General features: G+C 42.7%; 1 protein-coding gene across 1 annotated transcript; it reads left to right on the top strand.

The window, feature by feature from the left end:
* Window positions 1–1,028: 1,028 nt before the first annotated feature.
* On the top strand, window positions 1,029–2,717 carry LOC124683337 (inactive anthranilate O-methyltransferase 1-like). The gene is made up of 4 exons (XM_047217876.1): window positions 1,029–1,121; window positions 1,343–1,735; window positions 1,815–2,081; window positions 2,188–2,717. Exons 1-4 carry the CDS (start codon window positions 1,029–1,031, stop codon window positions 2,527–2,529), a joined length of 1,095 nt encoding a protein of 364 aa, XP_047073832.1. The 3' UTR covers window positions 2,530–2,717.
* Window positions 2,718–27,065: the final 24,348 nt, after the last annotated feature.

Here is a 27,065-nt window from a genome sequence, read left to right as displayed (position 1 = left end):
CGTGTGTGACTGGCCAATATAACCGTATGAAGTGTTACTAGTGATCCTTCGTATGTGTTCTTGGACAGAATAACACAACACAACTACTTCTTTGTCCCTTCTATTTTATTGGATTTATATGTAACTAACTTATACCAATATTCTCACACGTGTACATTGAAGTCAAATCACATGTTAGTATCTCTGATTATTTGACCCATCCCTGTCGGCTGTCGCAATTTTATTGGACTAACGGTTGACTAATTTATAGCACTCTCACGTGTTCAAGTGAGACGGCAATACGTCATTTGCTTCAACGTTTGGAAAGCTCGGAACGACTAGCAGAACAAGGATCGCCCTTCTTGTAGCAAGAATCTTCATTCGGTAATGTGTAACTTTAAAAAGAACCCCATCTTTCTTAAAATACATTTTTCTCTGAACATTGTTGTTTTTGCTCAGTTAGAGATGGAATGCAACAAGCGGTGGAAAGATATCTCCGAAAACCTCTGAAAGTAGCAAGTCAGGATACAAACTTTTAACATCCAAAATAGTACAGTTTGGGTGTCCGTCTCGGATTAAAAGTCAGCCATGGCATGCATCTGGCTTGGATACTCCTTTGAAACTGTGGCACATAGAGAAGAATGTTAGCCATATTCTTGACATTAGATTCGTGGAGCCGGACGTTGCGGCCCGCCGAACAACAAAAATTGTCTCGATTATTGTTTCTCTCTGAGAGTAGGTAGAAGAAAGGGGCTGCGAGAGCAGCCCCAACAAAGAACTAGTCGCTGTATTACATGTGCAAGAGACCGTGACAGATTGGTATCCATACTTTGCCGGTCTGCCTCCGCCAATGGGTTTGACCAGTCGTTTAGCCTCACTACCTGCTCTCTTATGAATGAAAATAATAGACCACGCTGGCCTTACTATCCCCCCCCCCCCCCCCCCCACACACACACACACACACACCCCACCTCTATAAAAAGCAGCCATAATAAGCCCAAAGAAGCAATCCAGCTGATCTTAGTAGAATACCACGTCTCAAGTTTACCATGGCTCCAAGCACAGCCATGGCCTCCAAGCAGATAGTGTATATGAATAACGGACAGGGGGAAACAAGCTATGCCTGCAACTCCCAAATTCAGGTATCTTTTCCTATCTTGATTAACCCACCATTCCGTAGCCTGTAACATATGACTACTGGCTTCTTAAATTAAATTGTTTCATCGCGATCAACTTCACAATATAGCTTATTATACTACTGAGGTTGAAAGGAAATTCTTTGTAATTTAAGAAGCAAGGCAAAAAAGAACATTTAGCAAACAGATTAAACCAGATTTTCTAAAGAATTAGAACTCGACTGCAGGGCGGTGCGCAGAACAAGATGAAGCCCCCGATAGAAGCGGCCATCAACGATTTGCGCAGCAGCACCACCAGCTTGCTCCCCGCACAGATGCTGATCGCGGACTTGGGCTGCTCCTCTGGCCCAAACGCGCTAGAACTGGTATCGGTTGCCGCTGAGGCCATCAACAGACACTGCGATAAGCTCCAGCAGCCACCGCCAGAAGTGTGCTTGTTCCTAAACGACCTACCTGGCAATGACTTCAACATCGTGGTGAAGAGCTTGCACACACTCCGCCAACGTAGTAGTTCTACTGTTACGACCGGCGTCATACCGGGGTCGTTCTACGAGAGGCTTTTCACTACTGGCTCCATGCATCTTTTCTGTTCGTCCAACAGCCTGCATTGGCTCTCAGAGGTATGCGTTTGGTACACTCCATGGTTTTTTTTTTTTTTTGCATTAGTTGTCCATTATGTAAGAAAAACATATTTTACAGGTGCCTGAAGTTCTTTGGAAGAACCAGATTCCGGCATACGACATCGATGAGAATGTTAGGCGTGAAAGGCTCCCTATAGTCATTGAAGCTTATGCCCAGCAGTTCAGGAAAGACTTCAAAAATTTCCTAAATCTTAGAGCCACGGAATTGGTCGAAGGTGGCCATATGGTTCTTTCCCTTATAGGCAGGCGTCCTAATGACTCCACCTCTGAATTCTCTGATCTTTGGGAAATCGTTGCTAAGATTCTACGTGCCATGGCCTCAGAGGTACATCTCTTTATTATTATTTTCTATCATATCATTCTATCGTTTGGTAACAACTATTTAGACTCTATCTTGTTTTTGGAAATTAACCTTTGTGTTGTATTGATAGGGTGTGATCGACAAGGCAAAGTTCGAATCTTTTTATGTGCCGATGTATGCACCTTCCGACCAAGAGCTGAGGGATATCATCCAAGAAGAGGGGTCCTTTTGCACCAAGGATTTGATGGTGCATGACTTAAAAATATTTGTAGACAAATCGACCATCAACGCAAGCTGGGCACTAAACCAGATCAGGGCCGTATTTGAGCCGATAATTGTGCAACACTTTGGAGACGTGATGGATGAGTTTGTGAGGACCGCGGAGCAGCGCTGGAGCCAGGAGGGAAGCTTGCAGGACGAGTTTGTCAGACACCAAACAGTCGCGTTTATCATGTCATTGACGAAGGCATGATGATGAGCTCTGGCGGGTTCTTTACTGCTTGTTTTACGATGGTACACCGTATTGATGAGATTCAACATTTACCTTCTTTCAGGCAACAACTATAGAAACAGGAGGCATATTGGATGCAATAGTCATTAGTCATTAGACACGTAAGGTGTACTAATGCACTAGGACAGCTTACTAATTCCTGTATTCTAAATAAGACACGAAAATGTGCTATACGCTTATGTTTTCCTTCCAAATGATACAAATTCAGTTAAATTAAGACACAGAACATCTCGAGTTATGTACTGAAGATATCCACATGCTTCCTCTCCTTTCTTTGAATTTCTCCAGATTCAAGAAAGTGGGTTAAGTTATGTGTTGTGCTTACAAACATGTGACGAGCGGTTAAGCTTAAAATCATGCAGTTGATGGTCAAACTTCCAAACCACTTTTGGTCTAACCCTCTGCAAGTCATAGAAAGTATGACGTACCAACACACTAGTGGAGAATAGGCCTATTGTCGCGGGCCGTAAGAGCCTTTTGTCTCGACCGGCCAGCTGGGATAACGGGAGCGCGACAAAAGGCCCAACCTTTTGTCCCAGCCCGCTTACCAGCCGAGACATAAGGTCCACCACGTGGCAGCCGCGGGGCGCGCAGGGGACACCCCTTTTATCGCGGCTGGTAACACAGGACGGGACAAAAGACCCTCTACGTGGCGCGCGCAGGACGCTGCTCCTTTAGGGTTTAAGGGGTGCAGCCACCCCCCAACGCCCCCCTTTATTTCATTTTTTCATTTCAAAATAAAAAAATTCATATATTTGTACGCTACTACAATGTGTACACGTTCATGCATTATATACAGATAGAGCAAACAAATATTCGTAGCAAAAGTCTATTCGTACACAGGGATCATCAGAAGTGCCTATTTGGATTAAACAAGATGTTGTCATCTATTATTTCTCTCATCAGAAGTCCCGCCACTTTCTCCGCAATTCCTAGTAGGTGTTGGTGCGGTTGGAGCTTCTCCCGCATAAACTCGACCTATATAGGAAAATGAGATGAATATGACTATATCAATCTTGATAACGAAATATTGACGATAATAAATTAAAGTTGTGAAGTTATTGCTTACGTTGAATCTATTATCGTCTTTCTCAGTGGTTAACATATGAATGGACTCGCAAACGTAGTATCCACATAGATTTGTCCCCTGTGGCTGGGCGCACGGTACAGGAGTAAATGTTAGATTCTCTGCGAAGTTACCCTTAACCACCTTCTTGAAGCTTCTCCAAACCCTGCCAGGCAAAAAAAAATGATTGAATGAGTGGATAATTAATTGATATCTCACGAAAGATATAGCGCGACAATGTTTGAAATTACCTCTGGAGCAACTGCTGCAAGTTGCGGAACCCTTCCAGGCCTCTACTCAATGGGTCCCTTACTTCAACTACTCCCTTATCAACTTGAATGTCTAGCAGAATCCAGTGGAAACTGCACATGTTTATATATATATATATATATATATATAAAATGTCTACAACAGAGTAAGACCCTCAGCTGTAGTTGTAAGGAAACATTATTGAATCACATAAATTTTGCTCTGTTATAAACCTTAGTAGGTTTCCCCCCGTTTCTTCGTCTTTATCCCTTACCGTGTCATGATGTACTTTATCTGGGCCAACAAACCCAATATTGGTTATCTTATTTCTTCTACATTCATCGATCTTCAGTTTGCATAAGAGAGTACATAAGGATATAATAAGTATATGCAATGAACATGAACAACTGAATGAACAGGAACTTATATGTAATCAACAACTTACAAGCAATAGCAACTCATGAGAGATTCGTCGAGGACATCTAAATTGAATAACTATCAGAGTTCGGAAATCTCGATATGGAGATCCTCCCTTCGGAAGTAATATTCATACGAGATATTCGCCACGATGTATCTTTGGTTCTCATTGCACGCATCAAGGTACCACTGATGCAAATTCCGCATATTTGTTGGCAGTTCTTCCAGCCTCTTTCTGCTGACCAAGTCGGCCATGTAGATAAATTTAGGGGCTATATCAGCAATGGGTAGTGCAACATCTTGGGAACTCGACAATTCCTCCACAGTATAATTCATTTGATCCGCTAGCGCCGCAGCTGCTTCCATATCGAAACCACCATGTCCCTGGTACACCGAGGGAACATCTAACACTTTGAGGGGTGGGATCGATTATTTGGCTTGTTCTCCGAGCCGGGGAATGTCCTTTATTTTTCTGCTTGCTGTCGCTTGTTTGGTCTTGAGGGGTGCACTTTTTGTACTTGATTTCTTCCCGGCTACACTTTTAGTTGATGATTTGCTCGTGCTAGCACTATTCTTCTCTTTGCTCTGCTCAACTACCTTCGCAAGTGTGCATGTATAGTCATCCTTCTTCTCGTGTAAGTCATATTGCGGTGGTGTGTTCAGAAAATTTTCAAGAGCATATGCTTTTTGCTTGTCGGTGTATGGTGCTGGGTGCTTGGGTTTTTCCTTATGAAAATGTTCATGCAATTGTTTCTTTACAACGGCCTCATTTTCCTCGATAGTAAGATCATAAGGATGAGGGGAGGAACCTTTGGTACTCTTGGGAGGGGCGACAGTCGACGGATAGGACTCTTGACACGCTTCCGCTTGGGTGCCTGCCGAGTCTTAGTGGGCGCAGGCGGCGGCGAGGACGGCTGAGCCGGCTGTGGAGATGGAGATGGACTAGGGATGTGGTGGTCGTACTCATGGGGTGATGGCGACATGTGACCACTCGGAGGAGGTGATGGTGACTTGCGACCACTCGGAGGAGGTGATGGTGACCTGCGACGACAAGTAGGGGGTACCCAGCCTGGAAGCCTGATGTTTTTCTTATCCCAAAGAATGATGTCACCCAGTAAGTCTCCGAGTGTAAGCTGACCTTCACCTCCATGGATTTCAAGCTGCGATGACTCAAACGACGGTACAATTGAATCCACCCCGACACGAGCATAGCTAGCTGGAATCTCATTGCCATGCCATAGTGCCGGCTCACCTTCAGGTCCTAAAGTAGGTAAAACAAAGCCGACCGCCACCTTAAGAGATAGGTTCCTGAACACCACATGGAGATCACAAGGTGTATGCTCCTTGATTCCATCCACGGGTAGCCAGGACCGCCATTTATCATCTGTGTACATTCAGGCGGGGTCTCCGAGTCAGCCACGCTGCTTCGCCGCTGAGATATGCCAGCGGTATTATCTGGCTCGCGCCGTCCTTTAAGTTCGTCAATCTCCCGCTGCTGATGGTCAAGTCGGCGTTGGAACTCGGTTAACCGGTCATTCTGCACCTCCTGCTGGCGTTGTTTTGCTCTCGCTCGGTTTCGATAAGTCTCCACGTCGCTGGGAAACCCAATTGACCACGGATAACTAGGGCCGAGGCCTCTTGTTCGTCCTCCCTTTTCGGGATTCCCAAGGACAAACGTCAGCAAGTCATTCTCTCTATCGGGAACAAACTTCAATTTTTCCGATTTAATATCTGCCGTCACTTGAAGCCATTTTTCCATGGGTACCTTAACCTTGTTGTCACTTTGAACAAGGTTCCCTGCCCGCATGTCATACTCACACCTCCGGCTGTGCATAACCGAACCGAAACCGAAAACTGAACCGAAAAAACCTAACCGCAACCGATTTATGGTTTTTATAGTTTATGGTTACAGTTTCAGTTAGTAAAAAGTCCCTCGGTTAATTTAGCTTTTAACTGAAAAACCACGGTTAAACCGAAAGAAAACAGAACACCTAGCCAGCAGAAAATCCCGATTTTTAGGCTAGCCCAACTTCGCGTATAACATTAATATAAAGCCTAAAGTGAGTAGACTGCACGTAAGCTGCATCAGCGTGGTGGTTATGGTCTTGATTGTACGCATGTGCAGCCATAAAAAAATACATGTATATTCCGCTTTATTCGAAATTCTTTTTTTTCTTGTCTCTCTTGCAGAATCGTTTGTACGATCGAACAAAACATAAAAAATAAAACATATGACCATAAAAGTTAGTTTTGAATCCAAAATTCGTGTCAACTTTGGTTAGTTTGGTTATTACCGAAACCAAACCGAAGTTTAATGGTTATTACTGAAACCAAATCGTATTTTTATACGTAACCGTATTAACCGAAGTATTAAAACCGTATTTACCGTATAACCGAACTAACCGAACCAAATTAACCATATTAACCGAACGCGCAGCCGGACTCACACCCATGCGCAAGGAACCAATTTCGAGCCCTCATGTCCTAATTTTCTCGGATGGGTTCTGGAGTGACCCCATTCCGCTGCATCAAAGCCTCTTGTTCAGCCCACTTAGGCATGACTTTTTTGTAGCCCCCTCGTCCCGTTTTATGGTGATATTCCTTTTCACTTGCATTCTTCTTGTTTTTCTTTGACAATGCCTTAGCATCCTCTGAGGTATTGTACTTCACAAATGCATCCTAGTTATGCTCCTGCTTCGTGATAACCCACAAGTATAGGGGATCGCAGCAGTCTTCGCGGGTAGTAAAACCCAATTTATTGATTCGACACAAGGGGAGACAAAGAATACTTGAAAGCCTTAACAGCAGAGTTGTCAATTCAGCTGCACCTGGAAACAGACTTGCTCGCAAGAGTTTATCGATAGTAACGAGTTTTATAGCAGTAGCAGTAGTGAAATAACAACAGCAGAGTAGCAGAAACAGCAGTAGTAATTATAGTAAACAGCAGGATTAAAATACTGTAGGCACGGGGACGGATAACGGGCGTTGCATGGGTGAGAGAAACTCATGTAACAATCAAAGCAGGGCATTTGCAGATAATAATAAAACGGTGTCCAAGTACAAAGCAATCAATAGGCATGTGTTCCAATTATAGTCGTACGTGCTCGCAATGAGAAACTTGCACAACATCTTTTGTCCTACCAGCCGGTGGCAGCCGGGCCTCAAGGGAATCTCTCGGATATTAAGGTACTCCTTTTAATAGAGTACCGGAGCAAAGCATTAACACTCCGTGAACACATGTGATCCTCACATCACTACCATCCCCTCCGGTTGTCCCGATTTACGTCACTTCGGGGCCATTGGTTCCGGACAGCGACATGTGTATACTACTTGCGGGTAAGATCATAAAACAATGAATATCATGATGAAACAATAACATGTTCAGATCTGAGATCATGGCACTCGGGCCCTAGCGACAAGCATTAAGCATAACAAGTTGCAATAATATCATCAAAGTACCAATTACGGACACTAGGCACTATGCCCTAACAATCTTATGCTATTACATGACCAATCTCATCCAATCTCTACCATCCCCTTCAGCCTACAGCGGGGGAATTACTCACACATGGATGGGGGAAGCATTGCTGGTCGATGGAGAGGCGTCGGTGGTGATGATGGCGATGATCTCCTCCAATTCCCCGTCCCGGCGGAGTGCCAGAACAGAGACTTCTGGCCCCCGAGACGGAGTTTCGCGATGTTGCGGCGTTCTGGAGGGTTTCTGGCGACTTCGACTTCCTGCCCGCGATTTTTAGATCGAAACCCCTTAAGTAGTCCAGAGGAGGGCGTCGGAGGCCGGCCGAGGGGGCCACACACTAGGGCCGCGTGCCCCCCTCCCGGGCCGCGCCGCCCTATGGTGTGGGGCCCTCAGGCCTCCACCTGGCTTGCCCTTCTGGCTCCGTGAGTCTTCTGGAAAAATAAGTTCTTTCGCATAAATTCCGAGGATTTTCCTGAAAGTTGGATTTCTGCACAAAAACAAGACACCAGAACAGTTCTGCTGAAAACAGCGTTAGTCCGCGTTAGTTGTATCCAAAACACACAAATTAGAGGCAAAACAATAGCAAACGTGTTCGGGAAAGTAGATACGTTTTGGACGTATCAACTCCCCCAAGCTTAGCTTATTGCTTGTCCTCAAGCAATTCAGTTAACAGCTGAGCGATAAAAGAACTTTCACGAACACATTTGTTCATATGATGTAAATATTCTCATGCTATGGCTAACACTTAGGCAGTTCATAATAAGATACATGCAAATAAGATCATCTAATAGCTATTTGAATCATGGAAAGGTACCAACAATTAATAATAAGCATCATGAATCATGTCTATAAGCAGGATTGCAATATTCATAAAAGAGTATGATAGAGTGGTATCTCGCTTGCCCATATTTGATCAGCAAAACATAAATGCTCAGGCACCTATGAAGTTCATAGAAAGACTAGAAATAGTGATTGTCAAAGATAAAAGCATCAAAGTTATACCACAATCAATCATATTTTGAGACAAGCATATTATACTAAGAATGACAGTTGTGCTCTCAAGAAAGTGCTCAAAGAAAAGATGGAGACACAACATAAAAGTAAAAGATTGACCCTTCGCAGAGGGAAGCGGGGATTAACATGCGCTAGAGCTTTTCATTTTTAAAACAGGAGTAAAATTATTTTGAGAGGTGTTTGTTGTTGTCAACGAATGGTAATGGGTACACCAACTACCTCGCCAACCGGACTTTCAAGAGCGGCTCCCATGAAGGACGTTATCTCTACCAGCAAGGTAGATCATCCTTCTTCTCTTTTGTTTACACACGTATTTTAGTTTTATTATGAGTGACACTCCCCCCAACCTTTGCTTACACAAGCCATGGCTAACCGAATCCTCGGGTGCCTTCCATCAATACCATGGAGGAGTGTCTATTTGGAAAATTAAGTTGCTTACTGATGAATCAGAGCAAAACATGTGAAGAGAATTATTAATGAAGTTTGATTAATCGGGGCTGGGAACCCCATTGCCAGCTCCTTTTGCAAAGTTATTGGATAAGCGGATGTTCCACTAGTCCATATGAAAGTCCGTCAAGAGTAAATGACAAGGTTGAAAGTTAAACACCACATACTTCCTCATGAGCTATGAAACATTAACACAAATTGAGAAGCATTTTGAAGGTTTTAAAGGTAGCGCATGAGAATTTACTTGGAATGGTTTGAAATGCCATGCATAGGTATTTATGGTGGACACTTTGGAACAACTTGGTTTTCAGGTGTTTGGAAGCACGAGCAGCATTCCCGCTCAGTACAAGTGAAGGCTAGCAAAAGACTAGAGAGCAACAAATCGAGAGAGCAGTAACTGTCATAATCATGCTTGCGGCAAAATAAATTAACGGAGGCATAAAAATGATACAAGAACTCTGAAGCAATGTAAATCATAGAGGCTTAATTGACTTTTGTTCAGTCATATGCATGCGTGAGCATGTGCCAAGTTAATTCAAACGAATTATTCAGAGGAGGATACCACAATATCATACCTACTTATGAATAAAACAATGCAAGCAAACATCCATGACATGCTACTCATATTAATAAATTGGAGCTAAACATGAGAGATCATGAACTACTAGACTTTCTTAAATGACATATACCTCACATGAACCAACTAAGCATGCTTACATGGATGAGTATATGTACAAAAATGAAAACAAATAGAGTTCATACCAGCCTCTCACCACAATCCAATTATCGTAGATCGTCATTATTGCCTTTCACTTGTGTAGCTTGGATAATATGAAATGAAAACCACGCTCCAGCCACCGAAGACCATTGAACTCATAATGAACTTTACAAACCAAAGAAGAACAGAAAATATTTTTGGTATTTTCGAATTGGAAACAAGAACAAAAGGAAACAAGCAAACAAAGCAAAATCTTTTTGGGTTTTCTTGTAGCAAACTAACAATAGCAAATAAAGCAAAATAAATGCAAGAAACCAAAGCAAACAAATGAGGAAGAGAAACAACAGAAATATTTTTGGTCTTTTTGTGTTTTGGGAAGGAAACAAAGCAAAAACAAGAAATGACAAACTAGAAAAGTCACATAAACACAAAGCAGCAGAAATTCGTCAAACTTGACAGCGATACGAGTACTTGATTTTTAAGAAATTCTTCCACTGCTCAAATCGAAAAGTGTTCAACTAATGAAAGTTAGATAACAACCTGGGGAACATGCACAAAAATTGGCTTCGCAAAATATCGTTCTGGCTATTTTTGAGAATTTTTCGGTAACAGTCCAGAATCTGTTTTCGAGCAGCACTTCCCCAAATATCATCTTCCTCTCATTAGAAAACCACTCAAAGAAACTAAACAAGTATGTACAAGTATCCAGCAACCATAATATGCAAAGAATGAGTGATGCCGGTATACCTCCCCCCAAGCTTAGGCTTTTGGCCTAAGTGGAGTTCAACCCCATCGAGGTCCCCGTGCAGAGGAGAAGCGTGGAGGCTCCACATGTCCAAAATGTTGATGTGAGGAACTTGCTGCATCGGATGACGAGTCGAGGTGTTCCTCCGCCTCCGTGTTGTCTCTTGCATGATGGCCTTCCCCCTCTATGTACGCATTCAGCGCACCTTCCGTGACTGACCAATCCTCCCTGGAATCAAGGTTAAATAGAACAGGCGCAGGTAATCTTACTAGTTTTTCAGTTTTCTTAGTTATTCTCCAAGCTTTCTTATAAAATGTCATCTTGTAGAACAGGTTACCCAAATTAGATGAATCAGAAACAAATTCATGTTTAATCATAGAGACTATGTCAAGTTTTTCTATGGAAAGTTGAATATCAAGATGATGAGGTTCTACACCATGCAAGGCTAGTAAACGAGAGGCGATGAGACCTCCACAAATTCCGCCTTTCTCACGGTTAGTAGCAAGTCTGTAGGCTATCAATGCACCCAGATTATAAGCCCTATTGTTTTGCAGTGCAGCAGCTAGAAAAGCTAAATCCTGAACAGATAATTTACTACCATTCTTTCTAGCAAGAATGCATTTAGTAATGAAATAAGCAAAGTAGCGGATAGCTGGGAGTTGAATGCTACTGATTTTACCACCATCCTCTGAGAAACTCCTTCCATGACAAATCATCTCGAAGAGGTTTAAGAGTTCTCGCGGCGATCCCCTTATCTTCTCGCATGATCCCCATTGCGGTACTCTAATTGCTGTACAAAAATCATTGAATGGCAAGTTGACAGTTTTATTATAAATCTTGTACTTGAACCATGGGGTTAGATTGCGACCAATTGAACTTAAAATCCTGCACAACAGACATAGTCAATTTTGCATATTGGCATGGTTCTCCGTCAACAAAATCATTCAACCACCTGCACGAGAAATTAGATTACGAACATCTCCCAAGATTCCTGCACTTCTCATGAAATCTGTGCACGGGTAGTAAGAGGGGTATACTCCCTCTTCTCGGTTCACTCTCATGACTTGTTGCACCTCCAATTCTTGTTGGTTTAGTTGATGTCTATTCCACTATATTTTCTGAAATTTTCAACAAACAATATAAAATTTGATTTGATGACATATAATTGAGGGAAACTACTATAGGAACTTGCTAGAGTACTAATCATGCATCAAAACTAGTTTATACATCTTAGAACAAGCATGCAAGCTCACTAAACATGTTACCTACAGCAGCAAAATATTCAAGATATACTCAACCAAACAAAATTCTACTTGGATAATCGGAGGAGTCACATACCGGAGAGCAAATGTGCCAAATTTCGAGACGCAATCTGGGCTGAGCAAAGAGATCGAGAAATCTCGAGCTCTTGAGCAAAAACACGAGTGAGAGAAAGCTGAGTGCTGATTTTTTCGGGAGAGAGAAGAGTGTGGGAGGAAGAGATGCTTGAAGTGGGGCAAAGGGGGACCCACACACCGGGGTGGCGCGCCCCCTTCCTGGCCGCGCCGGCCTGTGGGGTGCCACCCTGGGGTGCCCCACTGGTCATCCCCAGGTGCTCCCAGGTGCATTTTCGAAAAATAGGACCAACGGTATAATTTTTGTGAATTTTTGAAAACTTTGAAAAATGCACATTTCTGGGCATTAAGTTTATTATTACTGGACAGGAAATTTTTTGAAATCTCTAATTAACTAAGGAACTTTGCAAATCAAAAGTGCTACAGCAAGTAAAGCAAGTGGAGGAAGAAAGAGATGTTGTTTACCTCCTCTATGCATATAAAAAGTATTTGTTAACAAGGTTGATCAAGTCTTGCCACCGAATAATTTTTACATAGCATAAGAAGAAATAAACCTCAAATCAATCATGTTACCTTGAATTCTATTGATATGGATCCAATCATAAGATTTTGATATCCTTCTTTAGGCTCATATATAGGGCAATCAATAGTCCCCACTTTGATAGTTCTCACATTAGAAATAGTATTGACTCCACATACTTTATCAATCCTCTTGGGGAAATAGACGGTATGCTCCTTATCATCAACATTAAAAGTAACATTTCCTTTATTGCAATCAATAACAGCCCCTGCGGTGTTAAGAAAAGGTCTCCCAAGAATAATAGACATATTATCATCTTCAGGCATTTCCAACACAACAAAATCAGTTAATATCAAGCGAGTTATTAGTAACTTGAACAGGAACATCCTCACATATACCAACAGGAATAGCGGTAGATTTATCAGCCATTTGGAAAGATATATCGGTAGAGTATCAACTTATCTAAATAAAGTCTCTTATAAAGAGAAAAAGGCATGACACTAACACCGGCTCCCAAGTCACATAGAGCGGTTTTAACATAATTATTCTTAATAGAACAAGGAATAGTAGGTATACAGGTCGCCCAACTTCTTTGGAACTTTGCCATTGAAAGAGTAATTAGCAAGCATAGTGGAAATTTCCTCATTGGGGATTTTCCTTTTGTTAGTAACAATATCTTTCATATACTTTGAATAAGGAGGCAATTTAATAGCATCGGTCAAAGGGATTTGCAAGAATAAAGGTTTCATCCAATCACAAAATTTATTATAGTGTTCTTCTTCCTTTGATTTTAGTTTCTTAGCAGGAAAAGGCATTTTCTTTTGCACCCAAGGTTCCCTTTCATTACCATGTTTCTTAGCAATAAAATCTTCTTCAGTATACTTTTTATTTTTAGCATGCTTTTCAGGTTCATCTTCAACTTCTTCTTTATCAGAAGCATCATTCTTATCATTATCATTATCATGTTCATTACCACTTTCGGTTTCAGCATCGGAAATAGAAATACTATTAGGATCGATAACAGGTTCAAAGGATTCTACAACATTTTTATGTTTCTTCTTCTTTTTCTTAGAAGGAGCACTAGGTTCAATGCGTTGAGAATCTTGTTCAATTCTTTTGGGATGCCCTTCAGGATATAGAGGATCCTGGGTAGAGACACCACCTCTAGTTGTTACTTCATAAGCATGTTTCTCTTTAGAATTATTTTTAACAAGTCATTTTGCACTTTAGTGAGTTGATCAATTTGAGTTTGAATCATTTGAAAATGTTTAACAAGCATCTTAACATCACTGGAGGTTCTCTCCACAATATCATGCAAATTGCTAATAGCTTGAGAATTTTCCATTAGATGATTCTCTACTCTCATATTAATTTTTTTTTGCTTAACAATATAATTGTCAAACTCATCTAAGCATTGAGCAGGAGGTTTTGAATACGGAATATCTTCCCTAGTAAAGCGTTGAAGGGAGTTTACCTCAATCATGGATGAAGGGGAATTATCTCACATATATCTTCTATGGGAGGTAGATTCTTCACATCTTCAGATTTAATACCTTTCTCCTTAAGAGACTTCTTGGCTTCCCTCATATCTTCATCATTCAATTTAATTAAACCCCTCTTCTTCAATATTGGCGTTGGAGTTGGTTCAGGTGTAGTCCAATCATCATAATTCTGGCCTATTTTAGCCAATAATTCTTCAGCTTCAGTGCGGAGTTCTTTCCTGAAATTACACAACGGCATCACCTGGCCATTTGCGTCCGGGGGCTCGATATGGTTGGTCAAGTGATGTCTACGCCCCCTCCTTTTCCCGTAGACGGTGTTGGGCCTCCAAGAGCAGAGGTTTGTAGAACAGCGACAAGTTTTCCCTTAAGTGGATCACCCAAGGTTTATCGAACTCGGGGAGGAAGAGGTCAAAGATATCCCTCTCATGCAACCCTGCAACCACAAAGCAAGAAGTCTCTTGTGTCCCCAACACACCTAATAATGGTGCACTAGTTCGGCGAAGAGATAGTGAAATACAGGTGGTATAAATAAGTAATAGCAACGGCACCGAGAAAAGTGCTTTGCCCGGGACGATAAACAAGCGGTAGTAACGCAGCAATAGTAACACGGTAAAACGAGTAAACAAGCAGCGATAGCGATATTTAGGAACAAGGCCTAGGGATTACACTTTCACTAGTGGACACTCTCAACATTGATCGCATAATAAATAACTCTTTCTCATATGTGCTACATACACTCTTTTGTTGGATGATGAACACATTGCGTAGGATTACACGAACCCTCAATGCCGGAGTTAACAAGCTCCACAATTCAATGTTCATATTTAAATAACCTTAGAGCATAATAGATCATTGCAAAATAAACCAAGAACTAACATAGTGCACACACTTGTCCACATTACACTATGAAGGAGGAATAGATCACATCAATACTATCATAATGATAATTAACTCCACAATCTACAAGAGATCATGATCATAGCCTACGACAAGAACCACATGGTGCACACACTAGTCACCTTTACACCATGCGGGAGGAATAGACTACTTTAATAACATCACATGAGTAGCACACAACTAGTAGCGATACAAAGCTCATCATATGGATCTCAATCATGTAAAGCAGCTCATGAGATCATTGTATTGAAGTACATAGGAGAGAGATTAACCACATAGCTACCGGTACAGCCCCGAGCCTCGATGGAGAACTACTCCCTCCTCATGGGAGCGGCGGCGGTGATGAAGATGGCGGTGGAGATGGCAGCGGTGTCGATGGAGGAGCCTTCCGGGGGCACTTTCCCGTTCCGGCGGCGTGCCGGAACAGAGACTCCTGTCCCCCAGATCTTGGCTTCGCGATGGCGGCGGCTCTAGAAGGTTTCTGTGGGTTTCGTCGAACGTGTCAGGGTTTTCGCGACGGAGGCTTTAAATAGGCGGAAGAGGCGGCGTCAGGAGGTCGAAGGGGTGCCCACACTATAGGGGGCGCGGGCCCCCTGGCCGCGCCGGCCTAGGGTTTGGTGGGCCTCGTGCCCCTCCTCCGGCGGTTCTCGTGTGTTCGGATGCTTCCGGGCAAAATAGGAACACTGGGCGTTGATTTCGTCCAATTCCGAGAATATTTCGTTACTAGGATTTACTGAAACCAAAAACAGCGAGAAAACAACAAGCGGCCTTTCGGCATCTCGTCAATAGGTTAGTTCCGGAAAACGCATAAAAATGATATAAAGTGTGAACAAAACATGTTGGTATTGTCATAAAACAAGCATGGAACATCAGAAATTATAGATACGTTGGAGACGTATCAGCATCCCCAAGCTTAGTTCCTACTCGTCCTCGAGTAGGTAAACGATAAAAGATAATTTCTGAGGTAACATTCTACCAACATAATCTTAATCATACCATTGTAAAGCTTATGAGATGAATGCAGCGATTCGAAACAATGTAAATGCAATGAGTAAACAATTGAATCATATAGCAAAGACTTTTCATGAATAGTACTTTCAAGACAAGCATCAATAAGTCTTGCATAAGAGTTACTCATAAAGCAATAAATTCTTAGTAAAAGGTATTGAAACAACACAATGGAAGATTAAGTTTCAGCGGTTGCTTTCAACTTGCAACATGTATATCTTATGGATAGTTGTCAATGCAAAGCAATATAACAAGTGCAATAAGCAAGTATGTAAGAATCAATGCACGATTAACACAAGTGTTTGCTTCTAAGATAGAGAGAAATGGGTAAACTGACTCAACATAAAAGTAAAAGAAAAGGCCCTTCGCGAGAGGAAGCATTGATTGCTATATTTGTGCTAGAGCTTTGGTTTTGAAAGCAAGAAACAATTTTGTCAACGGTAGTAATAAAGCATATGTATCATGTAAATTATATCCTACAAGTTGCAAGTCTCATGCATAGTATACTAATAGTGCCCGCACCTTGTCCTAATTAGATTGGACTACCGGATCATCGCAATGCACATGTTTTAACCAAGTGTCACAAAGGGGTACCTCTATGCCGCCTGTACAAAGGTCTAAGGAGAAAGCTCGCATCGGATTTCTCGCTATTGATTATTCTCAACTTAGACATCCATACCGGGACAACATAGACAACAGATAATGGACTCCTCTTTTATGCATAAGCATGTAGCAACAATTATTTTTCTCATATGAGGTTGAGGATATTGTCCAAAACTGAAACTTCCACCATGGATCATGGCTTTAGTTAGCGGCCCAATGTTCTTCTCTAACAATATGCATGCTTAACCATAAGGTGGTAGATCTCCCTTACTTCAGACAAGACAAACATGCATAGCAACTCACATGATATTCAACAAAGGGTAGTTGATGGCGTCCCCAAGAACATGGTTATCGCACAACAAGCAACTTATAAGAAATAAAATGCATAAGTACATATTCAATACCACAATAGTTTTTAAGCTATTTGTCCCATGAGCTATATATTGCAAAGGTAGAGGATAGAAATTTAAAGGTAGCACTTCAAGCAATTTACTTTGGAATGGCGGAGAAATACCATGTAGTAGGTAGGTATGGTGGATTCGAATGGCATAGTGGTTGGCTCAAGGGTTTCGGATGCATGAGAAGTAATCCTTCTCGATACAAGGCTTAGGCTAGCAAGGTTGTTTGAAGCAAACACAAGCATAAACTAGTACATCAAAACTTACATAAAAGACATATTACAAGAATTATAAGACTATACATCGTCTTCCTTGTTGTTCAAACACCTCACTAGAAAATATCTAGACTCTAGAGAAACCACTCATGCAATCCAAATTTTAACAAGCTCTATGTATTTCTTCACTAATAGGTGCAAATTATATGATGCAAGAGCTTAAACAAGAGCACAACAATTGCCAAGTATCAAGTTATTGAAGACATCATACCAATTACTACATGTAGCATTTTCCGTTTCCAACCATATAACAATTAACGAAGCAGTTTCAACCTTCGCCATGAACATTAAAAACTAAGAACACATGTGTTCATACGAACCAGCGGAGCGTGTCTCTCTCCCACACAAGTATTTATTCAAACAAAAACAAAAACAAGAGCACACAGACGCTCCAAGTAAAGTACATAAGATGTGATCTGAATAAAAATATAGTTTCAAGAGAAGGAACCCGATAATTTGTCGATGAAGAAGGGGATGCCTTGGGCATCCCCAAGCTTAGATGCTTGAGTCTTCTTGAAATATGCAGGGATGAACCACCGGGGCATCCCCAAGCTTAGACTTTTCACTCTTCTTGATCGTAGTATATCATCCTCCTCTTTTGACCCTTGAAAACTTCCTCCACACCAAACTCGAAACAAACTCATTAGAGGGTTACTGCATAATCAAAATATACATGTTCAGAGGTGACATAATCATTCTTAACACTTCTGGACATTGCACAAAGCTACTGAAAGTCAATGGAATCGAAATATCCATCGAACATAACAAAAGCTGGCAATGCGAAATAAAAGGCAGAATCTGTCAAAAACAGAACAGTTCGTATTGACGAATTTTATTGGGGCACCAGACTTGCTCAAATGAAAATGCTCAAATTAAATGAAAGTTGCGTACATATCTGAGGATCACTCACGTAAATTGGCTTAATTTTCTGAGTTACCTACAGAGAATTTAGCCCAGATTCGTGACAGCAAAGAAATCTGTTTCTGCGCAGTAATCCAAATCTAGTATGAACTTTTCTATCAACGACTTTACTTGGCACAACAAAACACAAAACTAAGATAAGGAGAGGTTGCTACAGTAGTAAACAACTTCCAAGACACAAATATAAAACAAAGTACTGTAGCAAAATAATACATGGGTTATCTCCCAAGAAGTTCTTTCTTTATAGCCATTAAGATGGGCTCAGCAGTTTTGGTGATGCACCCGCAAGAAATAGTATTTGAAGCAAAAGAGAGCTTCAAGAGGCAAATTCAAAACACATTTAAGCCTAACATGCTTCCTATGCAGAGGAATCTTGTACGCAAATGAATTCATGAAGAACAAAGTGACAAGCATAAGAGGATAAAACACGAGTAACTTCAAGATTCTCAACATAAAGAGGGGAAACTTAATATTATTAAGATGCATATAACCATATTTTCCTCTCTCATAATAACTTTCAGTAGCATCATTGATGAAATCCACAATATACCCATCACTTAAAACATTCTTATCATGGTTCATATGCATAGAAGTATCATTAATTTTGGCATAAGAAGAGTTATTCTCATTAATAGTAATTGGAGCAAGATTATTATCAAGAATTTGAACATGGTAAACAAGTTGCATATTAAAAGAATTGTTTTTGGTAATCCAATCATGACTATGACAAGTTTCATAAGGGTAGTTATAACCTATATCATAGCATTCTTTATAATAATCATCAAAGATCGGAGGCACGGTGTCATCATAAGAAATAGAATAGTTATCTTTCACAGTCGGTTTATCTATGACCATACCATCGTTGTTATTAGAAGGAGATGTATCAAACACATAATGATTAGTAGCAAAAGGATTTTCAAACACCTCTTCCCCAAGCTTAGAGCTTTCTATATCATTATGGGAGGAAGCATGGATAGCACAGACACTATGGCAATTATTATCATTATCATTTTCAGAATTAGTTTCCCAGAGATTTGCAATATCAAAAGTAGTGTGCTCATTCAAATCATGATCTCTAATGTATGTAAAGGGCATAGGAAGATCATCATATTTAGATTCATTATCACAATAATCATTAGGAGCAACATACTTACGGTTACTTAGCGTTATCTCATTCACGCGGGGATACGCCGTTACCTCTTTCTTTTTATTCTCCTTCTTCTTCTTCTTCTTCTTCTTCTTCGTTCCTTTCTTCTTCTTCTTCTTCTTCTCTTCCTTCTCCTCATTTCCTTCTTTAGGAGGAAGAGGCTTGAAGGGTGGCTTGTCCGCATAACCTGATTTACTTTTAGAAACAATAGAAGAAACTTGGGAGGATTCCTCCTTTTCATTAATTAGTTCAAAACACATGGCGGTCCTATCATATTTTGGCAAGGTGTCATCTTCTAAAATATTTTGTATGTAAGTATTTGTATGGCTATTATCAATGCAATAAGAAAAACACCCATGCAGGACATCATCAATATCAAGATCACTCATATGTAACAAAGAGATTTTTCTCGACAGTTCTTCACACCCCAAAAATAAAGTAAGTTCATCATGCTGATTAGGAGTAATTTCATCATCACAATACAAATTTGCAGCACTCATTGGGTTCAAATTATCATTGGAGGAGCATTGAAAATTAAAATGACCCACTTCATGGCAAACTTCACAAATAAAAGGATAGAGGGCACAAACTTTTTTACCAAGATCATCTAGAGCCCTAAGCCACTTTCTAGTTTTTTCATTAATATGATGGATGCAATATTCATCTTTGACTTGATTAATTCCACAAGGTCTATGCATTCCACAAAAATTAACATGCTTATAGGAAATAGCATTCTTAGGAGTTTGAGCATGCTTATTGCAATAATTAACAACAATTTCATTCTTCATGCAAGCCTCTGTAAAAGGTTCATGATACTTATCAAAATTCTCTTTAGGCAATTCAAAATAAGAAGCAAAGGCTTTATAAAGATTTACAGCAACTTGAGAGTCAAGACCATAAGTAGCACTCATATTTCGAAATTTATCGGTATCCATAAAAGCTTCAATGCATTCATAATCATAATTTATACCGACTCTTTACCTTTGTCGTTCTCCCATCCTTCAGCGTTGTCCTCAATCCGATCAAGAAGATCCCACCTAGCTTCAACCTCCTTGCTTGTGAAAGATCCCTCCGAACAGGCATCCAGATAGTCCTTGTGTTGTCCTGAAAGCCTCGCATAAAAATTGTTAACAATAACATTACGGGGTAGCTCATGAATGGGACATTTGAGCATTAGTGATTTCAATCTCCCCCACGCTTGAGAAATACTCTCTCCATCACGAGGATAAAAGTTATAAATATAATTCCTATCAATATGCACTTCATGAGGAGGATAAAATTTAGAATAAAAGAGAGATACAATTTCCTCCCAACCAAGAGAATGACTATTCTCCAACAATTTATACCAATGCGCCGCTTTACCGGACAAATAAACGGAGAATAGCTTCTTCTTCACTTCATCCATAGAGATACTCGCACACTTGAATAACCCGCATAATTCGTGCAAAAACAAGTAAATGATCTCTAGGATGGACAGTTCCATCCCCTTTATAGTGGTTGTCCATAACACGTTCAATAATTTTCATAGGTATTTTATACGGAATACTTTCAGCGAGTGGATTTAAAATATCGGAAGCATCATTAGAGTTATTGCATATGGGAGATAAAGTATTATCGGAGCAAATTTTCTCCCCTAAAGATGGGAAGCTAAAAAGATCACAAAAACTAGCTTCCCCAAGCTTAGACTTCTCCATAGCATTAGCGAGTAATTGCATTCATACTAATAACATCGCTACTAGCATGCAAATAAGGTTCCATAGGTTTTTTAATTTTCGCATCAAACAATTCTAAATCAGGAAAAAGACTAAAAAGCTCACCAATTTTGTTGTTGTTTTCCATTATGCCTAACTAGTGTAAACAAGAAACAAAAAGTTGCAATTGCAGGATCTAAAGGAAATAGCTCCGAGTACTTACAACGGCGCCGGAAAATAGCTTAGTAGCCGGGATCCGGAGTGTGAGTACCTTTTACCTTTCCTCCCCGGCAACGGCGCCAGAAAATAGCTTGATGTCTACGCCCCCTCCTTTTCCTGTAGACAGTGTTGGGCCTCCAAGAGCAGAGGTTTGTAGAACAGCAGCAAGTTTTCCCTTAAGTGGATCACCCAAGGTTTATCAAACTCAGGGAGGAAGAGGTCAAAGATATCCCTCTCATGCAACCCTGCAACCACAAAGCAAGAAGTCTCTTGTGTCCCCAACACACCTAATAGGTGCACTAGTTCGGCGAAGAGATAGTGAAATACAGGTGGTATAAATAAGTAATAGCAACAGCAACAGAAAAGTGCTTTGCCCAGGACAGTAAACAAGCAGTAGTAACGTAGCAATAGTAACACAGTAAAACAGTAAACAAGCAGCGATAGCAGTATTTAGGAACAAGGCCTAGGGATTACACTTTCACTAGTGGACACTCTCAACATTGATCGCATAATAAATAACTCTTTCTCATATGTGCTACATACACTCTTTTGTTGGATGATGAACACATTGCGTAGGATTACACGAACCCTCAATGCCGGAGTTAACAAGCTCCACAATTCAATGTTCATATTTAAATAACCTTAGAGCATAATAGATCATTGCAAAATAAACCAAGAACTAACATAGTGCACACACCGTCCACATTACACTATGAAGGAGGAATAGATCACATCAATACTATCATAATGATAATTAACTCCACAATCTACAAGAGATCATGATCATAGCCTACGACAAGAACCACATGGTGCACACACTAGTCACCTTTACACCATGCGAGGAGGAATAGACTACTTTAATAACATCACATGAGTAGCACACAACTAGTAGCGATACAAAGCTCATCATATGGATCTCAATCATGTAAAGCAGCTCATGAGATCATTGTATTGAAGTACATAGGAGAGAGATTAACCACATAGCTACCGGTACAGCCCCGAGCCTCGATGGAGAACTACTCCCTCCTCATGGGAGCAGCAGCGGTGATGAAGATGGCGGTGGAGATGGCAGCGGTGTCGATGGAGGAGCCTTCCGGGGGCACTTCCCCGTTCCGGCGGCGTGCCGGAATAGAGACTCCTGTCCCCCAGATCTTGGCTTCGCGATGGCGGCGGCTCTGGAAGGTTTCTGTGGGTTTCGTCGAACGTGTCAGGGTTTTCGCGACGGAGGCTTTAAATAGGCGGAAGAGGAGGCGTCAGGAGGTCGAAGGGGTGCCCACACTATAGGGGGGCGCGGGCCCCCCCTGGCCGCGCCGGCCTAGGGTTTGGTGGGCCTGTGCCCCTCCTCTGGCGGTTCTCGTGTGTTCTGGATGCTTCCGGGGAAAATAGGAACCTGGGCGTTGATTTCGTCCAATTCCGAGAATATTTCGTTACTAGGATTTCTGAAACCAAAAACAGCAGAAAACAACAACTGGCCTTTCGGCATCTCGTCAATAGGTTAGTTCCGGAAAACGCATAAAAATGATATAAAGTGTGAACAAAACATGTTGGTATTGTCATAAAACAAGCATGGAACATCAGAAATTATAGATACGTTGGAGACGTATCAGTAAGTTAAAAAGATCATCTCCTGGCGGTTTTGAATACCTCCTGGTCGCTGTTGACAAATTCAGCAAGTGGATCGAGGCAAAGCCAGTGAGGAAAGCCGATGGTGCTACGGCACTAAAATTTGTCTGCAGCCTCGTGATGAGATTCGGCATCCCACACAGCATAATCACAGATAATGGCACAAACTTCACTCAAGGAGAATTGAGGGATTATTGTGAGACAGTAGGGATTCGGCTGGACCTTGCCTCTGTGGCTCACCCACAATCCAATGGTCAGGTTGAAAGGGCTAACGGCCTAATATTATCAAGAATTAAACCGCGCCTTGAAGAACCGCTGCGACGAGCAGCTGGAGCTTGGGCTGATGAGTTGGAAGCTGTTTTGTGGAGTTTACGAACTACCCCTAACAGATCAACAGGGTTTACCCCATTTTTCCTGGTATACGGATCCAAAGCCGTGCTTCCCTCCGACATCATCCATGATTCACCGCGCGTTTCCGCCTACAATGAAGAAACAGCTGACGAGGCCAGACAGCTATCTGTGGACCTGATCGAGGAAGCTCGAAACTTAGCTGACCAGCGCTCCTCCATCTACCAGCAGAAGCTCCGACGCTATCACAGTCGTCGAGTTCGGAATCGCTCCTTCATGGTAGGAGACCTGGTCCTCCGCCTTCGACAGGTGAAAGACCATAAGCTGCAATCTCCATGGGAAGGACCCTTCGTCATTAGCAAAGTGCTTCATAACGGGTCGTACTACCTTGTTGATTTCCGTGAGCTGAAGGATAGACCTGCTAATTGGCACCGGAAACGCAAGCGTGAGGATCCGGATGACATCTACGACGAGACAGATCGCCCTTGGAACATCGCACAGCTACGTCCTTTCTACACTTAGCATATTTTTTCCGAGTTACAAACTCTGTAATAGTTATACATGATCAATGAAATAAAGCTTATGGTTCACTCTTTGAGTCTTTTACCTCCTTTACTTGTTCATTTTCGATCATGTATGTTTTTCTGACTAAAACCGCAGAGCTGGATGTTTCCGCCTAGGCGCGTATGAAAGTTGTGATTTTCAAAATCGTCCCTTAGGACGTAAGCCTAAGTTTTCTGGTGGAAATTTTTTTCGTTGCGAACTCGTGGATTCCTGGTAGCGACTTCCGGCACCTAGGCTGGGGGCTTGTTTCCGCGGTTATGGACGGACGCCATTGGGCTTCGTCACCGCAGGCGAGCATTTCCGGCCAAAGGTTTTCCGGCTTGTGGAAGGTCAAACGAGTAAGCCAGAAAATTAACAAACCAGCACTTGCTTTTAACAAACGAAACATGCAAATAATTCTAACGGATAGCAGGATAAGTTTTCCGCCCACGCATAATTGTTTCGTCCCTAGATACTTAAGAATTAAAGTTATATTACAAACCCTCGCTGGAGCCAAAATGATGCATTGTTTCTCCCGCAGGAATAAAAGTTTTCACTCCCCCTTAGCCGGAGAAGTCTTGCCCTCTGGATCTTTTTCCTTGGCGTCTTCGGGAGATGACACGTCTTCATCACTTTCTTCCTCTTCTTCAGAAGCTGCAGCGCTGGTCTTGGGTTCCTCTTGGGGAGCGTCCTTGGAGCTGGTCCAGGTAAATTGGGTTCCGGATTCCGCAGGTCGCGCCTCCGCGTCGCGCTCCTTTTGAAGTTCGGCTTCCAAGGGCTCGTCCGCAGGAAGAACGACCTTGTCGTAGAATTCATCATGCCGGATCCTGCGCGCGATACGGGTGTCGTAGCCGCTCACTGCATCCAGGAGCGCGTTAACATCCGCATCCGGAGGAATGCCCGTGGTTACCTGCTCAAGATCAAGCTTCGGGTTATGTGCTAAGCACATAGTTAAGGTCATTGCAGCTGCGCCTCGGGCTGATGATGCTTGTAGATCCGTCACCAGCTCCGGAAGAACGTCCACTTTTCTAACAAGTTTGCGAACGTTGCAAGTGCGACTCCTCTTGATGGATAAGTTGTAGCATATCTTGCGGGAGGCGGAGATGAGATCTTTGCAATCATCGCCTGCAAGTTGAAGAAGGTCGTCTCGTGGGAACAAATTCCGACGCATTTCCGGATACCCAAGCGGCTCGCATAAGATAATCGGGATATAAGCATGCAATTTGAGCACAAAGAAAAAGGTCGGAGCAAACATCTAGACAAGGTTTCGACATAGTACCCAAGATGTTCTCGTTGAGCAAGTCCCGATGATGTTCCGCGGTCTCCATATATTTCCGGAACCCATAGAGCTCTTTCTGCTGCCTCTTGATGGTCTCGTCTGTCGGCATTTCTTTTCAATATAAATTCGCCCTTTTCCACGATGTGCTCGGAGTTTTTCTCCGCCGATCTGTTTCTCGGCCTGCTCCCTCTTTAGTTCCGCCTCCTTTAGTTTCGTTTCCAATTCTTGGTACGAGGAGCGCAGGTTCTCAAGTTCCAACGAGGCTGTAGCAAGGGAAGAGGATGCGCCTATAATAACATAAGTCAAAAGCAAGTTCAAAGTCGGAATATGAACTAATGACGAAAAAGACGGAAACCAACCTTGGGCGTCCACCAGTTGTTTGTTCAGTTCCGCATTCGCATCTTTCAGAGTCCGGATATTTTTCGCCTGATTCAGAGTAACGCGGCGCTGAAGGGCAATGTTCTTGTGCAGCTCGTAATGCAGCGCCTGCTTGTTCTGTAAAACATAGACAGGGCGGAGTAAAAATTCGGCCTGTAACAGTGGTTTCCTTCAAAGCATTATTGCCGGAACCTTTCCGCCATAATGCTTGGGGGCTACTGATCCAATTTAAAAACTTTCCCGGAAGTAATCTTTCTCTAAGCATCTAAGCGCTAACTATTCTTTGAGTTTCCGCCTACATGCTTGGGGGCTACTGGGGAGTACCTTTTGCTTGCAGATGAGTTTGTCGAAGAACTGGCCGACATCCTTCTTAAAGTCCTGGATTTCCGATGTCGCGACGTCAGGCTTCCCCCAGGCGTTGTTCAGCATGGTGTTGAGCAAGTCTTGTTCAAGCTCCCATTTCTCCGCCTCGGTTAACTTGTTGAAAAACGTGGTAGCATATGCCTTGGGGGTGGAAGTGGTGTCAGCCGGATCTCCAAAGTTTTTCGGAAAAATGACAATGTCGCCAGCGCCATTTCCGGCCTTCTCAGAAGAAGTGACTTCAGCCTCTCCTTGGCCTTGTTCTTCTGCGTCTTCTTGGGCAGGGCCTTTGGCCTTAGGATCTTCTCCGCCCACTTTCTCGCTGCTAATCGGAATTATTTCCGGTGGAGTATTCGCAGTAGGGGGGGAGATTGATCAGCCTGAGGGGGAGACGGCTGAGGAGTAGGGTGGGAGGTACTTGGCGGAGCTGGAGTAGCAGGACCAACTGCCGGAGACTTTTTCATGTATTTAGTGATAGGCTCTTGGCTGATGGTCCGCGTGGCGGTGGTACTCGGATTCCTGCAAACAAGTGAAAGGGATCGAATAAGAAATAATTTCGCCAAAATAGAGGTGCACCATATTCGGAAACTTACGGGGCGCCGGGGATGATGGGGCGCGAGCGTATGCCAGCTGTTGAAAGCATCTTCAGGCGTGCACGTTCCGCTTTCCTCGAGTCTAGCGGAGGTGGCCTTACGGTCTTGGACTTCTTGGCGGAGGCCTCGCCGCTAGCTCCGGCTTCTGAGCCGGAAGCTTTGGCGCGGGGACGCTTCGAAGGTCGAGGGGCTGCCTTGCGGGGTGCCTGTTCCTCTTCCTCCTCTTCGTCCTCCGGAACCTCCTCCGCCGCGTCGCCGCTGACAGGGACACGAAGAATGGTGCGGAAGTTTTCCTCCGCCAAAGTGTTGAGCTGGGAGGAATATGAATAAAAGTCAAAGTTTGTTGACTGCCAAAACCCACCGGCGGGCAGCAGCCTGTCAACACAGTGGAGAGCCGGGAAGAGCCTAGAGCTGCGGCTGGCTGAGACCCCTCCGAGCGACGGCCCGCAATGCTCTTCTGGTCACACGCGGCGATGCGAAGTGCAAGGGCGTGCCACCTGACCTATACCTGGTCAGGAAGGTGGTGGGGATGCCTCGCTTAGTTCCTGCATGGCATACACGTAAACATTAAATACGAGCCTCGATCGGCTCTCAGGTTATCCTGTGAATCGGCTCAAAGAGCCGATTCACCCATGATCCGTACGGGGTGCACGAATACTTGGTGATCCTGCTTGATCAAGATATAGCTAATGAGATCTACGACGATTTAGGGTTTTCACCGCAT

Source organism: Lolium rigidum, chromosome 1, assembly GCF_022539505.1.
Source record: "Lolium rigidum isolate FL_2022 chromosome 1, APGP_CSIRO_Lrig_0.1, whole genome shotgun sequence".
NCBI classification, from domain to species: domain Eukaryota; kingdom Viridiplantae; phylum Streptophyta; class Magnoliopsida; order Poales; family Poaceae; genus Lolium; species Lolium rigidum.
Note: the sequence above shows the minus strand (reverse complement) of the source record. Positions and strands in the feature narration are given on the sequence as shown.